General features: G+C 43.1%; 1 protein-coding gene across 1 annotated transcript in view; it reads right to left on the bottom strand.

Annotated features, from left to right (window-relative positions):
• Nucleotides 1-22,659, bottom strand: part of OSMR (oncostatin M receptor) — a 357,357-nt gene that overhangs the window by 54,477 nt on the left and 280,221 nt on the right. Inside the window, exons 15-16 of the mRNA XM_078674982.1 lie at nucleotides 3,648-3,827; nucleotides 1,618-1,782 (exon numbers count right to left, since the gene is read on the bottom strand). Of these exons, the coding sequence (XP_078531108.1) occupies nucleotides 1,618-1,782; nucleotides 3,648-3,827 (345 nt within the window). The remainder of the gene's footprint in view (nucleotides 1-1,617; nucleotides 1,783-3,647; nucleotides 3,828-22,659) is intronic.

Raw genomic sequence — 22,659 nt, 5'->3', positions numbered from 1 at the left:
GATTTTAAGTGCCTTTCTGTCTAGTAAATAAGCAGCAGTCAATACACCAAATAATGAAAAGTTTAAATATTTTACTAAATTTAACGTGCCCTTTTTGTTATTTAGCCAGAAAATTGATGTAATGAGACCATCTGAATAACGCATCCTAAAAACTTATTTGAACAAATTCACATTTAATTAAGGTGAACAAATCAATATAAGTCTAGAATCAGTATAATTAGAATGACGCAGAGGTGCCAATATTGATGGAAGTGCAAAAGTGCAGGTATTTACTTTAAATGGAGTCGTTACAGTTAACCAATTTCTTTTATTTTGCTGTGGCATTGAGTTGTTATAGTTTCTATAGCAAATTTGTTACACTATTTGAGGAAGAAAAAATGTCCATGCCTTTGCTGTAGATAGCACAATCTTTTGAGACATGGACAAGACATTATCGCATGTTTATTTCTAAGGTTTCCTTTGCAAAACAAATTCAACAGGTGACATACATTCTGACATCCTTTAAAGCTTGCTTTTTCACTGACTTATCCAGTCTTGCTGTCTCATCACCTACTGCAGACATAAGAACATTTTTGTGACCACTTCAAGAATTGATATTAAGTTTAAGAATAACTTCAAAAGGTCCCCTCGTGCATGCACTTGGAGCGTGCGCATCTACACATATGTAAAATCAACTTCCAAAGTCTGTCCTTATGTTTTAGAGGAAATGGAGGTGGTCATAAAAAAAGGGCTAAAATGAAACAAAAGTGGAGAAAAATGGTGGAAAGTTGGAACAAAAAGACGAAAGTTGAGTATTAGCTAAATTCAATCACGTATGATCAGTGTTTGGTTGTTAACTGACAGAAAACGATTGCAACACACTTTACTGACTCCATTTGAAAATCTTCAGTGCTCAATCAAAATGCATCATATCAACTGAAACACATGTGGAGGAAGTAGAATCGATAAATATTTAACATAAATCCAGTAAATAACATTTGCATCCTAATCAGCACATAAGTCGCAATTCAATTTTCCGTCTACATAGATTTATTCTTTGGACGTACTACTACAAGCTGTTGTAAAACACATGAAATTACACTAGTTTTAAGAAAGCCTTTTTGGAAATATATCAACAGGTGGGAGTAGCATATTTGTGCATGATACTATTTTTATGCAGTACAGTTTTATCAAATAACTGGACCATTTGATAAACAGCATTCCTAAAACATCAAAGAGCACTTACACTATTTTATGAATGTAACTCTTTTTCCACAGTGAATATGAAATCTCTCATCCTACTGCTAGAAACAGACCACCAGCCATAGGAGTTATGGCCACATAATACCAACTAGTTTGCATTTACCTGAGGAAAACCCTCTTCCACACATCTATGCAAAAACGTATGCTAATGGATGGAAACTAAAGAATTTAGATCCGCTGGACGTTTTGTGAATCTGTGACCATTGACAGGGAGTGTCCTCAAAGATTAAAGATATTATAAATCTGCAACAGATTAATACATTTCATATCACTTAATGACATGAATTTGTCTGAAATCACGTGTGAAAGGTCACCAAATGTGTGTTTGACATGTAACTCATACATTTATGAAAGTTTTTTCTCTTCCAAACTTACAATCAAAAATCGTTTCCACATCTCTTGAGAAATCAATAGAACTCTCTCCTCCAGCAGTGACAGCCACAAGTGCAACTGAATATTTCGTCTTGGGCTTCAGGTGTCTAACAGTAAAAATATTTTCTTCAGGATTTCTGATGGTAAATTTGCATGCCGTGGATCCATCTTAAAAAAAAAAAAAGATGACTTACAAACTAAGATTTCGATACAAACTTTGCAAATAGAACCTCACCCTCTACCGGCAATCGAAATACAAAACTAAAAATGATTTAAACAAAAAGTGAAATAAAAACAAGCAGATACAATTAATGAACAGAAAAAAAGGCACTATAACAGGAATAACAATTCACCTAGAAAATTTGAATCTCACATTTCGACTCTGCCTACATAATAGATATAGACAATGGTCCCGTGATGTTGTTTTAATTGTACAGCTAAACTTAGGGCCATATGACAGTAACATCCAAACTACAGAAGTTGGCCACCGACGATTCAGTGAAAGTGGATCGCCTGCATGGTCCAAAGGGAGAACTGTTTCGTTTGCATGGTTGCGCGTCCCCAAACAAATAAGAAATCACCTGTATTCATATGTCAGTGTCATACCTAGCAACCATCTGTCGGGGGACAGACTCATTGTATGCCTCATATGAAACAGAAATCAGTAAGTGCTTCCCACGTGGGTTCCTATTGGGATGAGTCACTTGAATTCTCGGGACCTCCCCAGACATCTCCCTGCAGATGAGGGGGAGACAGGCACTGTGGGAGTGATCCTTGCTGGTCTCATTAGGGAGAGGTGTGGCGCAGCAGCCAGAGCAGCTGACTCTGGAGTGCGGGGCACATGGTTCTATCCCCGGCACCGGCAGCAGGTCAGCATTAGGTGACTTAAGGCAATAGCTGACTTAATTTCCCTGATGGCCCCCCAGCACCTGGATACACTTAGGAGTGATAAGTTCACGCTTTACATATGTGGAATTATTATTATATTAATATACTTGTTGGTCCCTTTGTATTGAAAGATGGACAGGCGTTTGCAGATGGCCACTCCAACGTTTGTACCTTGTTCTGGCGACAACACATTTTGTACATAATAAGCTGTAGTGTCTCTGACTGTGCTAGGAATATGGAGGTATGCCCAGCGGAGCTTGCAACGGAATCTACTTTTAGATGATAAGGGTGCTGAAAAGAGACAATCACACACATATACACGTTTGATGCGTGCGATGATGATTCCATTACACTAAAAATCTTTTCACAAATTCATATACTTTTTATGGGGAAACGGCCAATACCACGCGGCCGTTTCCACGAAAGGCTTTACCGGGCATGCATTAGAACGCATGCGTAATAATAAAGCAAAGTGGAGACAATCGGCGTCGTTAGAGAGGAAACGGAAAAAAACTTCCGCTTCCTCTTTACGACGTAGGACTTCATCAATGGAGATGAAGGAGAATAGACGATGACGTGATAAGGGGAATTAAAAATTTAGAAAATTAAAAAAAAGAATTGAGGACTAAGGGCAGGGGTAAATAGACAAAGGTTTGGGGGCTGGGGGACACGTAAGGCTACAGGGGAGGGGTATAACCTTTCCCAAGAGTATGGCATTAGCATGCATAAATTAACAACAATAATCGTTGTTAATCTATGCATGGTAAAGGAATATTCGTGGGATAGGTTATGCGTAAAAAAAGCATTCCGTTGTAACGCATGCGTTGCAACGGAATGCGTTGAAACGACATACAACCCTTTTTATGTGCTGGATTTCCATCTAAATGAATGTGGTCCAGAAAAGGAAGGGTATAGAAATAATAATTTTTACTGGTTCTCTTTATCCTGTTTTGCTTTATTAAATCTCCTACTAAATGCAGTACCCTTTGTGTACGCTATATGTAAAATATTTTAATGCAGGGGTTTCCAGCATCGGTACGGCTGGATCCATGCCATAGTTTCCGGATATCAACATAAAATACATTCACACACAGTGAAAATACAAGCCACAACAAGGGATACCAAAGAGTTGATAAGTGAGTTACCTGGAATAGCAATGGTTTCAGATTCCGCCAGATGGCACGCATCCTGCTTGCTTTTTAAGTAGAGATGGTACCCGCTGATGAACCCTCTCTGTGTCTCATCGTTGGAGTACTGATCCCAGGTCAAGGTGAAAGAGTTTGGGCGATTCTCCACTATGCTCAATGAATCTTTAATTACAGGAGCTAAGGTGGGCAAAGACATAATTAAATAATAACAATCGGACTCTATAAACTAGACAATGGATGCATAATGCAAAATATACTACATGCACTAAAAAGAAATAGCGTGAAAACAAATTATAGAGCATGGACATCTTGACCATATTTTTTATTTTCCATATTGTAGTGTATTTATTTATTTATTTTTTAGAGAAGGTAAACTTTCTTCCAGAAGTGAACCTGGAATCTTGTACAGAGAGGTACAGGATAAGCTTGCAAACATCTGACTGAGAGGGGTACAAAAACATTTTATGAGATTCAGCCTCTATTCAGTTGCTGAGCTTGCGCTCGTATTCCCAGGTAGATGCGGCTAATCATCTCAGGTTCAGGAAAGCTCTTAAAACTGCTTATTTACACTGCTCATGTATTCATTTGTTTATTATTTATTATTGGGCCTGAAATGTGTGTTCCCTTTGTAAATTGAGTTTCTGTGTGAAAAGATCCTTAGGGTGAACTGAGCCATGTGCTCTGATGTGGTCCTAGTGCACGCAAGTAATGCCAATTCCATAAAAAAAGAGCATTGCCAAAATAAGTAGGTCTGGGATTGATAAGCTGGTGTGATTTTTTTTTATTGCAATCATGCTCATGAAAAAAACCCAACAAGCATTACCTAAAAAAGGCTGATATAATAATCCTTATTTAAGTAAGGATATGTTCTTTCCTGTGAGAAATTTTTAATGCCTTTTTTGACTTTCGTGGCTTTCTTGTTAAATTCAAGTTTGTGGAATTCCTCAATAGTTTTGGTTATTTTATCGAGAAGTTTCTTAGCTTCAGTATTGGTGTTCTTGTCTTTAAGTTGTTGTTCTAGGTCACGAATTTCACTGATGACTTTTTCCAGCTCCTCTGTAGCAATATCAATTCCAAGCACCATCCAGTGCCTGGAACAGGTCGTGCTAATGTAGCTAAATCCGTTTAAATACTTCGGGTTGTCCGTAAAGACCCCCGGAATATTTCGAACTTGGAGACCAACTGGTATTATGTTGGCTTTAAGATAATCTGTAAGAAGTTTTATCATTAACGTTAATCTTACTTCCTTTTTCTTTATTTTCTCTAGTTCCTCAACTAATGTAGTACCTGTCTCAGTAGGTGTTTCAGAGGAATCAGAAAGGAGTGATGGTCCTCCTAGAATTTTATTGATGTACTCAAGAGTGTAGAGGGGTGGGTGGTCAGACATGCCTGGCTAAGAAGGAGAAATATGTGTGTAGGTGCAACCGTGAGAGAAAAGAGAGAAAATAATTACTGGAGAACCCACTTGTAAAAAGGGGTGAGGATTCACAATCCCTTGCAACTATGCAGTTGCGCTACATTTTTTGTAAACAACAAGGGAACCCAAAGGTATAGCACTAGGGACCTTGGGCAATAACGTATTTAAAAAAACAAGGGTCCCTAGTAGTTCAGGGATCTTAGCAAAATGATAGACATACGCTCAGTAGTATGTATGACCTTTGTCCAGCCGGACAGGATTTTTAATTAAAGTAATTTACAAGGATACAGAGGATTTTTTACAAGGTGGGTGCAGCCAGCAACCCACAGGGGACAAGACAAAACAAGGGGATAAGGGTTAGAGCGAGCAAGGCGGTCTGTATACTAGTAGTTCAGTGGACAGACGAAAATACATTTGAAAGCATCATTGTATGCAATTTATATTGTTCTTTATACATATGACGCTAATATGTCGACGTTTCGATGCCCATTTTGAAATGATTGGCATCATCTTCAGGACAGAAAAATAATATGCATGTCTTGAAAATCTTTAGGCAATTTAAGGCCTACACATATATTATACATACAATTATTTTAGGAAAAAAGGGGAAGAAAAATGAGAGCAAAGGTAAGTACTAGTTTAGCATGTAACACATCTGACCAACCAAAACAAAAGTGCATTTTCAATATATTGTTCTGTTAGCAACAGGTGCCAATAAAAATCAAGTGAGGTCACATGCGATTTACGGCGCAGTGGGGGGACGGATGGGGACGACGCGTGAATTACGAAAGAGATATAATTCAGAAGTGAACGAGTTCCATTTCAGTTGCTGTGCCTACGTATTTACTAGAGAAGCACGTGAGGTAAAATGACAAGGTTTGAATAGTTTAGGCGATCAAGGCTATCGTGGCGTTTCATGCCGTCAGTGCCGGGCGGGTATTTGGTGCGGACCTCCGGTGCCGTATAACTGTGGTGGAATGAAGGGTGACGTGCAGGTTGTTCCAGTTTAGCCTACGCCATGTTTATAAAAAGACATTGTTGTCTATGGCGCAGGCACCCGGTCAAGCTTGTTTTACATTTCATGGCACTAGTCTTGAGTGAAACAAACATGCTGCGCAGTGGTGACAGACAATTACATGACATGTTTTCATGCGATTTACCAGATTTGGGTCCAAACAATGTCTAGCTCCAGGGGACAGTGCCCAGTATCAAAGGACATATGAAGGGATACTCAATTATCTGAGCATATCGCTCGATTATTTTCCTGCCAAAAGACGGGTAAAGAAGGGTAAATACGGGGTTTTAAGTTAAAAGGCAACCACATAGTAAGTCCACGCGATATAATTACCAAGCCAGGGCAAGAGAGCCTCTTCATAGGAGACCGGACCAATCGTGTCTCACTAGGGAAAATAGTGAAATTAAGTTATATTGAACTTACAATTACTGATGGGTTTTAAAGTTTGTAGAAGAGGCGAGAGAGCAAGGCTGCAGCGAGTACTTACTTCCTGGTTGGGTTGCACAATGGCAATTCTGGGTTCAGATGGGCGGGGATCGCTGTGGTGCTCGTGGCTAGAGGGAGGATAAAATGGTGTTTGGAATTCGACAAGGGACAAGGCGTGAATAGCATGGTGGCCATTTTGGAGTGGGATTTGGGACAGTGTGGGGGACATTTTGGTGTGGGTAAGTGGTGAGTGGAACACAAATTGTATTAAATATTTACAAGTTTACGTATTTACAAGGATATACATAATAAAATCATGAAACATTGTAGAGACTTGAAGGAAGTAAGAATTACGATACAATTGTTCAAGGATTCATTTGTTCAAAGGAGGGGTGCCCAATCCTCAAGGCGATTAAGTCCTGTATGAATACTGTTGGTACGCAGTATCCAATGAAGCTCCTCCTTGTTCAATAATTGTGAAACATCTGCTCCCCGAGGTGGTGGTTTTACCACGGTAATGATTGTCCATGTCAAGCCATTTTCAGTATGGCCTTTGTCCTTAAAATGTTCAACGAGGGGAGCATTTGGGGTATTGCATCGGATTCTACTTCGGTGTTGTCCGATGCGTAGCTTTACCTTTTGGCTAGTTTGACCGACATATATCAACATACATGGGCAAAATATGGCATACACTACATTGGAAGAATTACAATTAGTGAAGTGCTTTCTGTCAAAAGTGATTGTGCCAAAGGTAAAAGTTTTTCCCTCGATGGTGAAGTCACATACTACACAGCTACCGCATTTAACATGGCCTGTTAGTGCCGGTAAACCCCATACATCGTTGATCGTAGTTTTTAGGTTAGGTTGCGGTAGGGATGCCCTTACCAGATGATCTTTTACATTTTTCGCTCTCTTAAAGGCGAAAATTGGGTGCTCCAGATTCAATGTACCTGCATTTAATACAGGCCAGTGTTTAAGGACACTTTTCCTTATTGCATTAGAGGCTGGGGTGAACGTGGTCACACACACAAGTCTGTCCTGATCTTTCTTCTGTTTGGGTTCTAGCAAGGTATCTCTGGGGCAGTACCATGCCCTTTTGAGAGAACGCCGTACTAGTTTTCTGGGGTATCCCCTATTTCTGAGCTTGTTGCTAAGGGTTCTGGCTTCAGAGAAATAGTCTTGTTTAAAATAGCAGTTTCTCCGGATACGGAGGAATTGCGAGAATGGGAGCGAGTCTATGAGGGCGCGGGGATGGTGACTGCTATAATTCAGCAAGGTGTTTCGTTCAGTGGGTTTTCTGTGGAGGCTGGTAGTAAGGCGGCCCTCTGTGTGTTTGATTTCTAGGTCCAGGAAGGGAATCGAATCTTTGCTCGTGGCCAGTGTGTATTTCAAGCCGTTACTGTTGTTATTTAACCAATGTAATAGGTGTGTTATTGATTCGAATGAGTCACTCCATATCATAAAGATATCATCAATGTATCGTTTCCACAGGGCAATGCCACTGTGGAAAGGATTTGATTCGGTCAGAATACAGGATGTCTCTAGATTATCCATGTACAGAATTGCTAGGTTGGGGGCAAAAATAGCCCCCATAGATGTACCCCGTACTTGGCCATAGAATTGCCCTTCGAAGAGAAAGAAATTTTTGGTAAGGCAAATCTCCAGAAGTTGGAGGATAAATAAGGACGGGACATTGTGTGGGCGTGTGTTGAGAACTTTTTCGACCACGCGTAGTGATTCATATTGTGGAATGTTGGTGTATAAAGATTCCACATCCAGCGTACACATGGTGCTGGATGTGGGATCAAAGGGGTATTCCTCAATCATATTAATCATTGACATACTGTCTCTGATGTAACATAGGGTCTCCGGGACAAATGGTTTGATAAAATAGTCTATATAGTGCCCGAGGGGCCCCAGGACAGAGCCGCACCCCGAGACTATAGGACGACCAGGTGGGTGAGGTTCCGTGAGAATCGTTACGACGTTTTGGGCATCGCCGAATATGGACGAGTGTGGTATCTATGAACCGTAAATGACGAGTTTAGTAAGTGTACGCGTTTTCACCATGCTACTCAGAAGAGTTCGTCTCATTTACAGGTTTCTTCAATGAACCCTCGGTTTCCATTTTAGATACGGCATCCATTTTGTTTCCTGCCCTCACGTAGTCAGCGAACAGGCAACTGTCCGCATCGTGACCCTTTAGTTCCCAAGCTTTACGGAAGAAGCATATTCCTTTCATGCGTCTTTTATGACTAGGGGAAGGACACTGCTAAGGCAGTTGCCTCCGCTCGAAGGTGATTCTGCCGTGCCGGTCTATTGTTTCAGCCTCGCACATGCTGGGATCAAGCCCTTTTAAGCTACGATTACGCATCCAATATTATCCTCACACTATCTCTTCCCTGCTGTCTGACTTCCTTGCAGCTGTTCTTGTCTCTTTCTCTTGCTTATTTACAACTCAAGTGGTATGTACCTAATGGTGGGAAGATGTGCTTTTACAGTTGGAACTGGTGATGTTAATGTAATTATGTTCCGGGGTTCTGAATACATGAAAGCGATCCTTTTGAATTTAACTGTGGGAACTGAGTTGTAACCTTTTGCTTACATATTGTGCAATAACAAAATCTTGTATAAAAAGAGAGCGACTCACATATGCAATTCGAAGCAGACTCTCAGAACCTACACGCTGTTGTACTTCTCGTGACTTTTGCCTCCCTGCAGTAATAAACGCTGATCTTTGACGCCGAAGGAAGTCTCCCGTGTCTCTGTCTTTAGTGCGCCAGAACAGGTATCCCACGAAGGTTTTAGGTGTTGTTCCCTGGCACCGCTGGGCCTTAAATAGTCCAGTCCTTCAGTTGGCGCCCAACGCGGGGCGACATCGGCGGTACCGGTCCAAAGCCTGACGATTGTGAGGAACTTCGTGTGAAATCTCCGAGGAAAAGGTGCACCCCGCTTCATCGATCCTGTTGTCGAAATAAGTGGTCCGAAGATTTTTCCCGCGAAGATTCCCGCCTCCTGACGGCTGCGACGGACCGATGCCCTGACTGTCGACCTGTTTTCGACGCCTGGCGTAGACCTTTCGTACAGCGAGACGATAGACGGGCCTTCCTGGTGACGCCATTGAAGCTCTCAGTTAAGTATTTGTGGGTCGCTCCCAGTCCTTAGTTGTTGTTGCAGCTTGTTGAAGCTTTGTTGTTTGCATGGTTCCATTGCATTTGTGGTTCTTAGTTGTTGGTTCTTCGTTGTTATTTGACAGTTGCAATTGCCAAAAACCGAGGGTTTTTGTCTTTCACGAAGATTCAGTACTTCGGTAACCCTCGAAGTTTGATACTAGGTTAGTGTGCACGATGCCTAGCCATAGTGGTTTTCTTGGTTTCTTAAAATGTTGCAACAAGGATTCCCGGTTGGAGGATTCGTGTCCGATACCTCCAGTTGGAACTCCGATATATGAGCTCTATAGTCGACATGGTGTGGGCCCTATTGTATATAACGAATATTGGATCCGTTACACGAAAAAAGATGGTGTCCTTAGTTGGCCACCGCATGGAAGTTTCGATCTTACGATTTTGGATAATCTAGAAGCTAAGTTGTTTAAAAGGAAAGCTAGGCCAGCTATGTTTGATTCTTTTCGGTTGTGGCGTAAAGAGGCCAAGCAGAAAGAAATCAAACAGCTTAAAAAGGATCGAAGAGAAGGGTTTGTTCCGATAATGCAAGTTGTACAACAATGTCAACGGGATAAAGAAGAGAAAGAAATAGAAGTTTCCACTGGACTACATCACATGAGGATAGACAAATGTTATCCGGTTTTACCAGCTAGTCTTGATAAGAAAGAAGAGGACTCAAAGGAGGATCCCCTGTTAGCATATTTGATTAAATCACCACCTCCTTATGCACAGGGTGCTACGGCTCCTGTGGTTCCTCCTGCTGCCCTTCCTGTTGTTCCGGCGGCTGCTGGTCAGCCCGTTGTTAATCCTACGTTTGTCCCACCACCTGTTCCTATTCCTACTGCTCCTTTGCCTGTGCCTTCGCAAACTCCAGTCTCTGTTACCCCGACTATCGTGCCTGCGTCTGCTGTTCCTACGTTCACTTCTAATATTGTCGCTCCTGTTCTTTTTCCTTCTTCTCCTTCTGTTCGTACCCGTATTCCTAATACTGTTGCTACGCTCTATATCCCACTATCCGGATCGATACTACCAACCAGTGCTTCCGAAACTCCCCAGAGACGAAGTCAAATCCCTGGTGGAAGAGAGAGTGCAACATTAGCGAATATGGCTCGTAGGTGGATAAGACATCCTGTTAACTACCCCCGACGCATGGTCTTCGAGACGTTTTCTCAGTTTAATGAGCCTACGCAGAGATTCGTGTTCGGAGAAATGTGTAACTTTTTGAGGGAACAATGGTATAATGACGATCTAGATAACGTACCGACCGATATGATTGAACTTCAGGGTCAATTTTCGAATGGTATGATCGTAGGTGGAGATGTACGACGTGCCTTAGAGCGATTGTTAGCCCATAGATCCACAGTGCCTTCTCGAGTGTCGTTTGATGACGACTCTGAGAATTGGAAAGCGGCTCCTGGTCAGTATCCTATGAGAGAGGTTCCGCCAGTATGGATGCCAGGTGCTCCTGCTGCCAATCCCCCAGTTTTGCCGCATTTCCAAAGAGTTTGGATACACCTCCCATGGAAGCGATCAGAAGTCTTGCAGGTCAAACAGTCCTTGCCTGATCCACGCAAGAATCCGGCGGGTTACTATAAGGAGTTGTCCCAATTGGTAGATGCTACTATTATGAACCTTGCCGACATCGACATGCTGTTCGGTAATGTAGTACCACAGCCGGTTTGGGCGAAAATTCGTCAGGAAAATCATGCGAATGAGTTAGGTGGTGATTGGGCTGCATTAATGGCGGCTGATGGACTACAAGTTGGTGGGGCTAAGCCTGAGCAGTTAATTTTGGATCTGCCTCAGAAAATAATTACGCTCATGAAAACGCTTATGCCGGCGATGAGAGTAAACTGGGATAAATTATCGGCTTGTAAGCAAAAGAAGGACGAGAGTGTCTCCGATTTCTTCACTAGATTTGAAGAGGCATTTGTCGATCATAGCGGTCAGGATATGGGCACTGAGGGAGGCCAACGTTTATTTGTCGATAAATTCGTATTAAATTTGTTGCCTGAACTATGCAACAAATTGAAGAATTCAGAAAGTGCCTGGGCTGTTTCCACTACTGCTCAAATGTTAGCGACTGCTCAATATTATGAGAATAGGGAAAAGGAAGAAAGTGATCGCGTAGATAAGAAAACGAAGGAGCTCAAAACGAAGGTTTTGTTGCAGCAAGCGTATCCTCCGCGTTCAAATCACACTGATTCGCAACAGCAATATAGACCACAATCGCAATCCTCCAGAATGCAGTCACGTTCTGACTCCTCTGACTTTAGATCTATGCTTGGGTATAACCAGTGTGCATACTGTAGAAGAGAGGGACATATAAAATATGATTGTCCCGCTTTGCGTGACCGCCTTAATGGTGTATCGGCACGAGGTGGTCGTGGTGGTCCTCAACAAGCATCTCGAGGTAGAGGTCGCGGTACCTTCCAAAATCAGACTGAGCGCCCTAATACGTCCTCGGACGCGAATAACTGTTTTGACCAGCGAAATGTAAGGTCCGATAAATCAGCGCAGTATTATGCGGACGACTATTACGTTGAACATGAGACTGTTGTAAACGACCGTTACTAGGACAGCCACGACAGAGAGAGGGAGTAGTATCAGTTCCGGTTGATCAGAGTGGGCCTTACGTCGCAGTTGCTACATCTGGCGTAGTTGAGCCTTTTCTGTTAGACACTGGTGCGACGAAAAGTTCCATCATGCATTCGAAACTCCCTGGCGCACCTTTGTCTGGCTTAACAAATGTTTCCGTTGGATTCTCTGGCGCCCCGGTTAGCAATCCCGTCTCTAGCCCTTTGCCCCTTACGATTGGCCCTCGTGAGCTGGAGGCTCCATTGATTCTATCTACTGGTTGTGGTGAGAATCTTCTGGGCTTGGATTTGTTAAAACGGTTATATGCGACTTTGTATTGCTCTCCTGAAGGAGTGGAGCTTACATTAGGTCGGAGAGTAATCTCTCCTATGTACTTGTCGATCGATAAATTCCCGCCGGAATTGAGCTCCCTTCCTGCATCTCTATGGGCCACAGGTCCCAATGATGTGGGTCTCTTGGACATCCTACCTTATATGATCAAGCTGAAACCAAATGTGCGATTGCCACGTATACCACAGTATCGTATCTCCATTGAGGGAGAACGGGCGCTATTAGCGATCGTGCACGACTTGATCAAAAAGGATGTCATTGAAGAAACTCGAGGAAATGTGTGTAATAGTCCTGTGCTACCAATTTTAAAACGAACTGATCCATCTAAACCTCCTGTGTACCGTTTTATAATCGATTTGAGAGAAGTGAATAAAATCGTGATCCCACAATTTCCCGTGGTACCTGATATCACGGTTTTGTTGACCCTGATTCCAGCTTCTGCCTCCTGGTTCACGGTGATCGATCTAAAGAATGCTTTCTTTAGTATCCCGATCGCTGAGGAAAGCAGAGACCTATTCGGATTCTCATTAAGTGGTCGCAGTTTTAGACTGAAACGCGCACCACAGGGCTATTGTGAGAGTCCGTCGATCTACAGTCAAGCCCTTAAAAGTCAACTTGATTCATTTGTATTACCGGCAGGCGCAGCTTTGATTCAGTATGTTGACGACCTGTTGGTAGCTGCTGATACCGAAGATATTTGTAGAACTGCTACCGTATCGTTGTTGCAACATTTATGTGATTTGCATCACAAGGTGTCACCTTCCAAGCTGCAATATTGTTGCCAAGAAGTAACCTACTTAGGTCACTTATTGTCAAAAGAGGGGAGAAGGTTGACCCCAGAGAGAATTGCAGCGATCACCCGAATGACTGTGCCAAAAACTCAGAGAGATGTACGTGCCTTTCTAGGTATTACGTCATACTGCAGACAATGGATCCCAAATTTTTCACTATTGGCAAAACCATTGATAGCCCTTACATGCAAGGACGTTTCATCCCCTTTGCCATGGACTGAAGAGTGTCAGACAAGTTTCTCTGAATTACGTGATGCGTTGTGTTCGGCTCCTGTGTTAGGTACTCCTGATTACAGTAAGCCATTTACACTGTACGTTCACGAGAGGGATGGTTGTGCGTTGAGTGTCCTGACGCAACAATTTGGCGACAAACAGCGTCCATGCGCATATTTTTCTTCGACCTTAGACCCAGTAGCTAGAGCCTTGCCGAGTTGTTTAAGGGCGACAGCGGCAGCTGCAGCGTCCATTCGACAGTCCGCGGGTCTGGTCATGGATAATATGCTCACGGTGATGGTTCCGCATGCAGTCGACACTCTCTTGAACAGAACGAAAACTCAACATTTGACGAGCGCAAGGTTGTCTGGGTATGAGCTGACGTTACTGGCTAGTCACATACGGATAAAACGGTGTAATGTGTTGAATCCAGCAACATTATTGCCGATCAACACGGAGTCAAGTGATGTAGCACCACATGACTGTTATCTGAGAACCGAAGAAGAAACGAAGGGTCGTATTGACCTAAAAGATACTCCATTGGTAGATCCCGATGGTATTTTGTATGTTGATGGTTCCTGTTTTAAGTTACCGAATGGTGATGTGACGACTGCGTATGCTGTAGTGACGTTGAGAACGGTTGTGGAATCTACGAGATTAAATCAGAATTCGGCTCAGGCAGCTGAGTTGATCGCCTTGACGAGAGCGTGTGTGTTGTCCAGAGGAAAGCGGGTGAATGTGTTCACAGACAGCCAGTATGCTTTTGGTGTGGCACATAGTTTTGGGCGATTGTGGAAAGAAAGAGGAATCTTAATGTCGCGTGGCACAAAGATTCAGCATGGACAGCTTGTGAATGACCTTTTAGATGCACTCACATTGCCTAAGCAGGTGGCCATAATTAAATGTAGTGCGCATCGAAAAGTGACAGATGAGGTTGGTCGTGGTAATGCGTTTGCAGATGAGACTGCTAAGGAGACAGCTAAAGATCTGACAAATCGAATGTATGCTACAAGTTCAGTGAGATGGCCTGCGGAGACTAGTATGTGTGAGGACACCGTGGAGAGTGTGAAGGAAATACAGAATGAGGCCACTGAGATGGAGAAGACTAAGTGGAAAGAAAACACGGGAAAATTAGACGAGGATGGATGTTGGGTTGATCTGTCAGAGAAACAGAGATGGATGTTACTGGATGCGTATGTGCTTGCTGTTGTTACAATGGCCCATGGCACAGCACATATTAGCTCGAAGGGCATATGCAAGTTGTTGTCTCCTGTATGGAAGAATGATGGGATTACTAAATGTGCAGAGAGAGTGGTTAAGAATTGCATGGTATGTTTGATGCATAATCCCGGTAAGGGCACCCCCACTCCACCTGGTCATTTTGCCCCTCCTAAATGTCCTTTCGAAGTCATCCAATTGGACTTCATCCACATGGAGAGATGCAATAATTTAAAGTATGTTCTGGTTGTGGTTTGTGCGTTCTCCAGATGGATTGAGGCTTACCCTCTCAAGGATAATACTGCCCTATCCACAGCTAAAATTCTGCTCAAAGAGTATTTCCCCAGGTACGGCATGCCTCGGATTGTATGGTCGGACAACGGAAGTGAGTTTGTGGGAAGTGTGATGAAGAGTGTGTGTCGTGGTTTAGGAATATTCCAGAAAATTCATAGTGCTAATCATCCCCAGTCAGCGGGTTTGGTGGAAGGATACAATGGCACCCTGAAACTAAAACTTGCTAAAATTCAGGCAACAACTGGTTTATCATGGCCTGACGCTTTGCCTCTAGCTCTCCTATCGACCAGGGCTACTGTACACTCTCGAGTAGGGCTTAGCCCATATGAGATTGTGTTTGGCCGCCCTGTGAACATTTGGGGGTTCCAAGGCCTAAAGAATTGAACAGACTTGAATATCCAATGTTAATTGATTATCTATATGATCTGACTGCTAAATTGAGTTTGATTCATCAACAGGTCTTTGAGGCTCTGCCATCACAAACAGAGGGTCCTGGTCATCGGCTCCAACCAGGGGACTGGGTCCTCACCAGAAATTTCGGACGAAAACGCCATCTTGAGCCGAGATTTGTGGGACCCTTCCAGGTGCTACTAGCGACGAGGACGGCGGTTCGACTGGAGGGACGGAAACACTGGGTACATGCCACCCACACCAAGAAGGTTCCGCTTCCTCTGCCGGCAGACACATGGATACGAAAAGGTTTTTCCTCGTCTGAAACTGATGTTCCCCAGCGCTTTGTCCCATTTAGCGAAACTCAGCCCATAGGGAACACTTCAGTTTTATCTGACACCCCTGTTGATTCCTCTCAAACAATTTCCTTTCCTCCAACATTGGAGAATTCAAGTGCTGAACAATTGCCTGAACAATCGAACACTCTTTCGCCCTCCAATCCACTGTTTGAAGATCAGACTCGACCCGGAAGAAACCGATACTTTCTTTGTACACGCAATAAGGATGAATAAATTCTTATTATTTTGATTTCAAAATACCCCCTCACATTTTGCCTTGACCATTGTGGACATTTTATTATGTATATATTTCTTTTCCAGAACAGCTAGGAGACGTATATGAAATTGATTATTTAACTGATTAAAACCTGCCATCTGGGTTGGCCGTAGGGCCGCGCGGGTACTTCTTTCTGTTTAGCAGTTATTGACATTAGGTCAATTCCTTTTGTCGATTCCTGGGAACCCCTGGGAATTGATAATCGCTACTCAGAACGAAGTGCGTCAAGAACGTTGCGGACGGTTGTTAGAGGATGGAGTTCTCCAAGCTGTCGAAGATAGAGGAAAAGGCGGTGCAAAGATCTAAATTGTACAGCACATTTCGAACAAAATGTTTTTTATTACAGGTTTTTATGTTGTTCCTAACTGTTTCTATGCTACTGGTGGGTGGAGTATATTCTGGTTTTCAATCATTGCTGCCTTCTGCCTTACCTACCTCTCCTCCTCATGATCTAAATTTCGTCTCTACTGTTTCTCCACATTCTTTTCACCTACTGCCCCAACATGAACAAGTCAGACGTGCGGAATTTAGAAACAATTCCTTTGTGCAACTTTTGCGTCAGCATCAGTTGGTGGTAAATACTACAAATTGTTGGGTGTGTGGGCTAATGCCACATACCATGGACAGGGGTATCCCATATTTGGTTCTTCCGTACAGCCCCCAAGGGTCAGCTCGGGCATTCCAAACCATGTTCCGTAGTGCACTAGATTCCTACCCCCATCGAGAGCCACGCTCAGCAAACCTTGGTCCTGGCCCGTACCACAAGTCTCTGGTGATAGCTATTGGCGATTTAGATAGAGATATATTTGATCCATCACTTATCCCAGAGGAGGAGGTACAAGCCTATAAGTACCTTAGTGAGGCTGAGTATAGTATATCAGTGGGTGATAGGCAGCTTAAAAGCTCATCTCCAATCTGGATTGTACCTCACCTAGGCCACTTTTGTCTGCAAGGTCGTGGCCGAAATCCAAGAGCCCAGCTTGGGAAGAGTGCTTGTGTGGATACTTACGTTCTACCGATGCTCTCTTCCCCTGTCTTTCTGACTGCCAAGGGTACCTATTTTGTATGTTATGACCGAGCATATACGTGGTTACCTCATGACTTCTCAGGTACCTGCTATATTGCAAACCTCTTGCCCCCGACTTTCACTGTTGCTGCCGACTATCACAAAACCAGAGTTGTGAGAGGTGTCATTAGTAAAGAGGATACTTCCGGCCAAGAAGCAGGAGACTTCTTCAAGGGTTTTCTACCGTTTTGGGGCCCTATGGTCAATAGCAGAAATCTGAGACAGTTAACTCGTGTAGTAGAGTCAACTGCTAACATAACTGCAAGCGCCCTTGGTAATCTGACAGCAGAGCTTCAAGCGGATAGGCTTATGACGTTACAGAACCGTATGGTTCTAGACGTTGTTCTAGCAGATAGAGGTGGTGTGTGTAAGGTCATCCATTCGAGCTGCTGCATATTTATACCTGATAACGCTCCAACGGTTTATCAAGCCATCTCCAAGTTGCACAAAATCTCGGAGTCCATACACGTGGACGAGGGAGATTGGACGCTTCTAGGATGGTTTTGGGGTCTAATGTCGACTTAGGGTTGGAAGATTCTGATGATTATAGGGGTTGTTGTGACATTTCTGTTCACGTGTTGTCTGGGTGTACAGTGTGGTCCTGCCTTATGTGGCCTTTGCGCTACAACGTGTATAAGAAGGCCATCTGTTACCAAAGAGGCATTGATGGATAGAATTATGCTCCAACAACATCTGAATGATCTGATGAATATCGAGATCGACTCCGACTTCAACTAGTTCTTGCCTACATGAGGGCAAAAGGAGCGTCTGAGGTTCCGTGAGAATCGTTACGACGTTTTGGGCATCGCCGAATATGGACGAGTGTGGTATCTATGAACCGTAAATGACGAGTTTAGTAAGTGTACGCGTTTTCACCATGCTACTCAGAAGAGTTCGTCTCATTTACAGGTTTCTTCAATGAACCCTCGGTTTCCATTTTAGATACGGCATCCATTTTGTTTCCTGCCCTCACGTAGTCAGCGAACAGGCAACTGTCCGCATCGTGACCCTTTAGTTCCCAAGCTTTACGGAAGAAGCATATTCCTTTCATGCGTCTTTTATGACTAGGGGAAGGACACTGCTAAGGCAGTTGCCTCCGCTCGAAGGTGATTCTGCCGTGCCGGTCTATTGTTTCAGCCTCGCACATGCTGGGATCAAGACCTTTTAAGCTACGATTACGCATCCAATATTATCCTCACACTATCTCTTCCCTGCTGTCTGACTTCCTTGCAGCTGTTCTTGTCTCTTTCTCTTGCTTATTTACAACTCAAGTGGTATGTACCTAATGGTGGGAAGATGTGCTTTTACAGTTGGAACTGGTGATGTTAATGTAATTATGTTCCGGGGTTCTGAATACATGAAAGCGATCCTTTTGAATTTAACTGTGGGAACTGAGTTGTAACCTTTTGCTTACATATTGTGCAATAACAAAATCTTGTATAAAAAGAGAGCGACTCACATATGCAATTCGAAGCAGACTCTCAGAACCTACACGCTGTTGTACTTCTCGTGACTTTTGCCTCCCTGCAGTAATAAACGCTGATCTTTGACGCCGAAGGAAGTCTCCCATGTCTCTGTCTTTAGTGCGCCAGAACAGGTATCCCATGAAGGTTTTAGGTGTTGTTCCCTGGCACCGCTGGGCCTTAAATAGTCCAGTCCTTCATGGGGATTCACAATTCTTGTGAATCTTGGGTAAGCAGTAAATCACTGGTACCCGAGGAGCCTTAGTATTTAGGAACTCATGTTCCTTTTTGGAGAGGTATCCCTGTTCTAGGGCATCATTGGTAACCTCAGAAATCAATTTCTGTATTTCTTCTGTGGGATTACGTGCTAGTTTGCAGTAGTGTTCGGTGTTAGCGAGTTGGCGATGGATCTCGTTTTTAGAATTATCCATCTCCTGAATCACAATACCCCCTCCCTTGTCAGCTGGTTTTATTACAATGGAGGGGTTATTTTTCAAAGTGGTCAGGGCTTTCTTTTCCTCAATTGTGATATTATACGGAATAAATGATTTTTGTTTTTCTAAAGCAGCAAGGTCGTTGAGAACAAGTTTCTGAAAGGTTGGTATTTCCGGGGGGGCCATGCTGCCGGTGGGTGAAAATTTAGATGGTGGTTTGAAAGGAGTGTTCGAATGCTTCATGGGAGTAGGGTTCAACAGAAAAAAGCTGTGAAGTCTGATCTTTCTAAAAAATCTTAAGAGCTCAGTTTGAGCATCAATGAAGTTAGGGCGAATAGTTGGAACAAATGACAGGCCTTTCGTGAGCAATGAAGTTCGTTGCCCGTGAGTACGTGTGAGGTAAGATTAAAAATCGGGAATAAGGCAGCCTCTGGTTCTGTTTCATCATTTTGGGCAACAGGAATTTGGCTTCCGTCTACCATTGGTAGTGTTGTCGGCGGGTGAACCGTTCGCCTGGCGGATTCTGGCGATTGGGCCATCTCTGTGGCTGTTTGGCTCTCCCTGCCCCTGGGGGTTCTGTTTGGCCTCTGCCTCGCCCTAAAAAATTCCTATGGGAGGGACCTGGGCTATCACTTGGATCTGATTGTTCAGATGAGTCCCCCGAGCTGTCAGAAAAACCTACAAAATGTTGTCTTCTGTTGAACCTTCCCCAAGGTCTTTGGTTTTGAGGGCCACTATAGGAACGGTTGATATAATAATCCTTATTTAAGTAAGGATATGTTCTTTCCTGTGAGAAATTTTTAATGTTTTTTTGACTTTCGTGGCTTTCTTGTTAAATTCAAGTTTGTGGAATTCCTCAATAGTTTTGGTTATTTTATCGAGAAGTTTCTTAGCTTCAGTATTGGTGTTCTTGTCTTTAAGTTGTTGTTCTAGGTCACAAATTTCACTGATGACTTTTTCCAGCTCCTCTGTAGCAATATCAATTCCAAGCACCATCCAGTGCCTGGAACAGGTTGTGCTAATGTAGCTAAATCCGTTTAAATACTTCGGGTTGTCCGTAAAGACCCCTGGAATATTTTGAACTTGGAGACCAACTGGATTTATGTTGGCTTTAAGATAATCTGTAAGAAGTTTTATCATTAACGTTAATCTTACTTCCTTTTTCTTTATTTTCTCTAGTTCCTCAACTAATGTAGTACCTGTCTCAGTAGGTGTTTCAGAGGAATCAGAAAGGAGTGATGGTCCTCCTAGAATTTTATTGATGTACTCAAGAGTGTAGAGGGGTGGGTGGTCAGACATGCCTGGCTAAGAAGGAGAAATATGTGTGTAGGTGCAACCGTGAGAGAAAAGAGAGAAAATAATTAATGGAGAACCCACTTGTAAAAAGGGGCGAGGATTCACAATCCCTTGCAACTATGCAGTTGCGCTACATTTTTTGTAAACAACAAGGGAACCCAAAGGTATAGCACTAGGGACCTTGGGTAATAACGTATTTCAAAAAACAAGGGTCCCTAGTAGTTCAGGGATCTTAGCAAAATGATAGACATACGCTCAGTAGTATGTATGACCTTTGTCCAGCCGGACAGGATTTTTAATTAAAGTAATTTACAAGGATACAGAGGATTTTTTACAAGGTGGGTGCAGCCAGCAACCCACAGGGGACAAGACAAAACAAGGGGATAAGGGTTAGAGCGAGCAAGGCGGTCTGTATACTAGTAGTTCAGTGAACAGACGAAAATACATTTGAAAGCATCATTGTATGCAATTTATACTGTTCTTTATACATATGACGCTAATATGTCGACGTTTCGATGCCCATTTTGAAATGATTGGCATCATCTTCAGGACAGAAAAATAATATGCATGTCTTGAAAATCTTTAGGCAATTTAAGGCCTACACATATATTATACATACAATTATTTTAGGAAAAAAGGGGAAGAAAAATGAGAGCAAAGGTAAGTACTAGTTTAGCATGTAACACATCTGACCAACCAAAACAAAAGTGCATTTTCAATATATTGTTCTGTTAGCAACAGGTGCCAATAAAAATCAAGTGAGGTCACATGCGATTTACGGCGCAGTGGGGGGACGGATGGGGACGACGCGTGAATTACGAAAGAGATATAATTCAGAAGTGAACGAGTTCCATTTCAGTTGCTGTGCCTATGTATTTACTAGAGAAGCACGTGAGGTAAAATGACAAGGTTTGAATAGTTTAGGCGATCAAGGCTATCGTGGCGTTTCATGCCGTCAGTGCCGGGCGGGTATTTGGTGCGGACCTCCGGTGCCGTATAACTGTGGTGGAATGAAGGGTGACGTGCAGGTTGTTCCAGTTTAGCCTACGCCATGTTTATAAAAAGACATTGTTGTCTATGGCGCAGGCCCCCGGTCAAGCTTGTTTTACATTTCGTGGCACTAGTCTCGAGTGAAACAAACATGCTGCGCAGTGGTGACAGACAATTACATGACATGTTTTCATGCGATTTACCAGATTTGGGTCCAAACAATGTCTAGCTCCAGGGGACAGTGCCCAGTATCAAAGGACATATGAAGGGATACTCAATTATCTGAGCATATCGCTCGATTATTTTCCTGCCAAAAGACGGGTAAAGAAGGGTAAATACGGGGTTTTAAGTTAAAAGGCAACCACATAGTAAGTCCACGCGATATAATTACCAAGCCAGGGCAAGAGAGCCTCTTCATAGGAGACCGGACCAATCGTGTCTCACTAGGGAAAATAGTGAAATTAAGTTATATTGAACTTACAATTACTGATGGGTTTTAAAGTTTGTAGAAGAGGCGAGAGAGCAAGGCTGCAGCGAGTACTTACTTCCTGGTTGGGTTGCACAATGGCAATTCTGGGTTCAGATGGGCGGGGATCGCTGTGGTGCTCGTGGCTAGAGGGAGGATAAAATGGTGTTTGGAAATCGACAAGGGACTAGGCGTGAATAGCACGGTGGCCATTTTGGAGTGGGATTTGGGACAGTGTGGGGGACATTTTGGTGTGGGTAAGTGGTGAGTGGAACACAAATTGTATTAAATATTTACAAGTTTACGTATTTACAAGGATATACATAATAAAATCATGAAACATTGTAGAGACTTGAAGGAAGTAAGAATTACGATACAATTGTTCAAGGATTCATTTGTTCAAAGGAGGGGTGCCCAATCCTCAAGGCGATTAAGTCCTGTATGAATACTGTTGGTACGCAGTATCCAATGAAGCTCCTCCTTGTTCAATAATTGTGAAACATCTGCTCCCCGAGGTGGTGGTTTTACCACGGTAATGATTGTCCATGTCAAGTCATTTTCAGTTTGGCCTTCGTCCTTAAAATGTTCAACGAGGGGAGCATTTGGCGTATTGCATCGGATTCTACTTCGGTGTTGTCCGATGCGTAGCTTTACCTTTTGGCTAGTTTGACCGACATATATCAACATACATGGGCAAAATAGGGCATACACTACATTGGAAGAATTACAATTAGTGAAGTGCTTTCTGTCAAAAGTGATTGTGCCAAAGGTAAAAGTTTTTCCCTCGATGGTGAAGTCACATACTACACAGCTACCGCATTTA

The sequence above is a fragment of the Lissotriton helveticus genome, chromosome 2_1, assembly GCF_964261635.1.
Source record: "Lissotriton helveticus chromosome 2_1, aLisHel1.1, whole genome shotgun sequence".
Lineage (NCBI taxonomy): Eukaryota > Metazoa > Chordata > Amphibia > Caudata > Salamandridae > Lissotriton > Lissotriton helveticus.
This window is presented reverse-complemented; position numbering and strand designations above follow the sequence as displayed.